Source organism: Mesitornis unicolor, unplaced genomic scaffold, assembly GCF_000695765.1.
Source record: "Mesitornis unicolor isolate BGI_N332 unplaced genomic scaffold, ASM69576v1 scaffold29104, whole genome shotgun sequence".
In the NCBI taxonomy this organism is placed as follows: domain Eukaryota; kingdom Metazoa; phylum Chordata; class Aves; order Mesitornithiformes; family Mesitornithidae; genus Mesitornis; species Mesitornis unicolor.
The window spans coordinates 14,476-15,959 of NW_010182548.1; the positions used below are offsets into that span (position 1 = coordinate 14,476).

General features: G+C 54.6%; 1 protein-coding gene across 1 annotated transcript in view; it reads right to left on the bottom strand.

Annotated features, from left to right (window-relative positions):
* The window catches only part of LOC104540096 (embryonic pepsinogen-like), a 3,536-nt gene extending 3,052 nt beyond the window's left edge, over positions 1-484 (bottom strand). The window contains 2 exon segments of the mRNA XM_010183821.1: positions 1-142; positions 432-484. The exon segment at positions 1-142 is cut by the window's left edge and continues 24 nt beyond it. Coding sequence (XP_010182123.1) covers positions 1-142; positions 432-484 — 195 coding nt within the window.
* Between the last annotated feature and the right edge of the window lie 1,000 nt (positions 485-1,484).

Here is a 1,484-nt window from a genome sequence, read left to right on the forward strand (position 1 = left end):
GGTGACCACTTGGGTGCCGTCGTTGGGAAAAGCGTGGGGGAATTTGGTGCCGATGTCGTAACGGTGGCGCTGGAGGAAGGGGTGCAGCAAACCCCGCGCCCTGAGGACCTCCCGCAGCTTCTTTCCCCTTTCCAGGGGCAGCCTGGCAGGAGCATGAAGGGAAAAACAAGAATTATCAGGATTTTACTTCCTGCAGCTCCCCCAAGACCCGTTCGTGCTGGTCCAACTGCAGAAGCGCAGCAAAATCCCCCAACATACAGAGTCAGGAGGGATTTCTGCAAAACCCCAAAGCCCTTCAAGAAATCAGACCCCTCCCGGCACCACCACCCCACAGCAGCTTCCCCAAACCTCATATTTGCATCCCAAAGCTGTTACAAGGCTCTGGGTGCTCATTTTTCCCCCCTCGGGTGGGTGACGCCGCGGTGACTCACCTGGTGACACCGTGGCAGAGGCCAGCGGCGCAGAGGAGCAGGAGGAACCGCATCGTGGCGGGGGCTGATGGAGCCAAAAACCCGGGGGTTTATAAAGCCCCCGCTCCCCATGTGTGCGTCCCCCACCCCGTGGGCACCCGTCCAAGGCAAGGTGACACCCAGGGACCGCCAGGCACAGCAAACAGCGGCCGATAGCAATGCGTCACCCACCAAGGTGGGGGGGGAACAATGATGATGTGTCACCCCCCCCATATCCACCCTTTAACACCCCAAAATCCTTCATCACACCCATGAGCATCGTTTTGGCACCTAAACCAGCAGTGGCGGACTCCCCCACCACAATTTCTGGGTGCATTTTGGCTGGATGGGGGCTCTGTTGGGTGCTGACATGTGCCTCTGCCCCTGGGGAGGTGGGCGTGAGGGGTTTGTGCACGTCCTGACCCGTCGGTGCCCCCCGTTATCTGCGAAAAAATGCAGTTATGAAAAGCAGGACGCAAACAGGAGGTGGGGAAGGTGACCCTCCTCCTCCCAGCGGGGTTTGCCCAGCGATATTGGGACCATTAAAACAGGATTAAAAGAACTCCTAACGAGGCCCGCAGCGATAACGGCTCTGGGAGAAGGACACGGGCGATGCTGAGCGATGCGGGGTAAGGACCCTGGTACCCGCTCTGTGCTACCCAGAAATAAATCCTCAAATAATAAAAACATTAAGCAACAAAGTCACTGCACCCCTCCAGGCCCCCAAAACTTGGTATCGTGGTTTCTCTGATGACTGCGTGGAAAAGTGGAGTTTTCTGGTCTTTATTGGTGTAATTTCCTCTTGTTTAGCGCAGGGAGGAAGCTGGGGGCAGAGCTGCTCCATCCCTGCGCCACCAGCACGGTCCCCTCCAATGCAGGGGGGGAAGGTGGGCTTCTGGAACGGGGTAAAGCTGGAATTAGTAATGATTTCTTATTAATATTTATTAGAAATATTATTAGAATTGTCATGTAATTATTATTATTATTATTATTATTTACTTCAACTTCTTCTTCTTCTTCCTCTTCTTCTTCTTC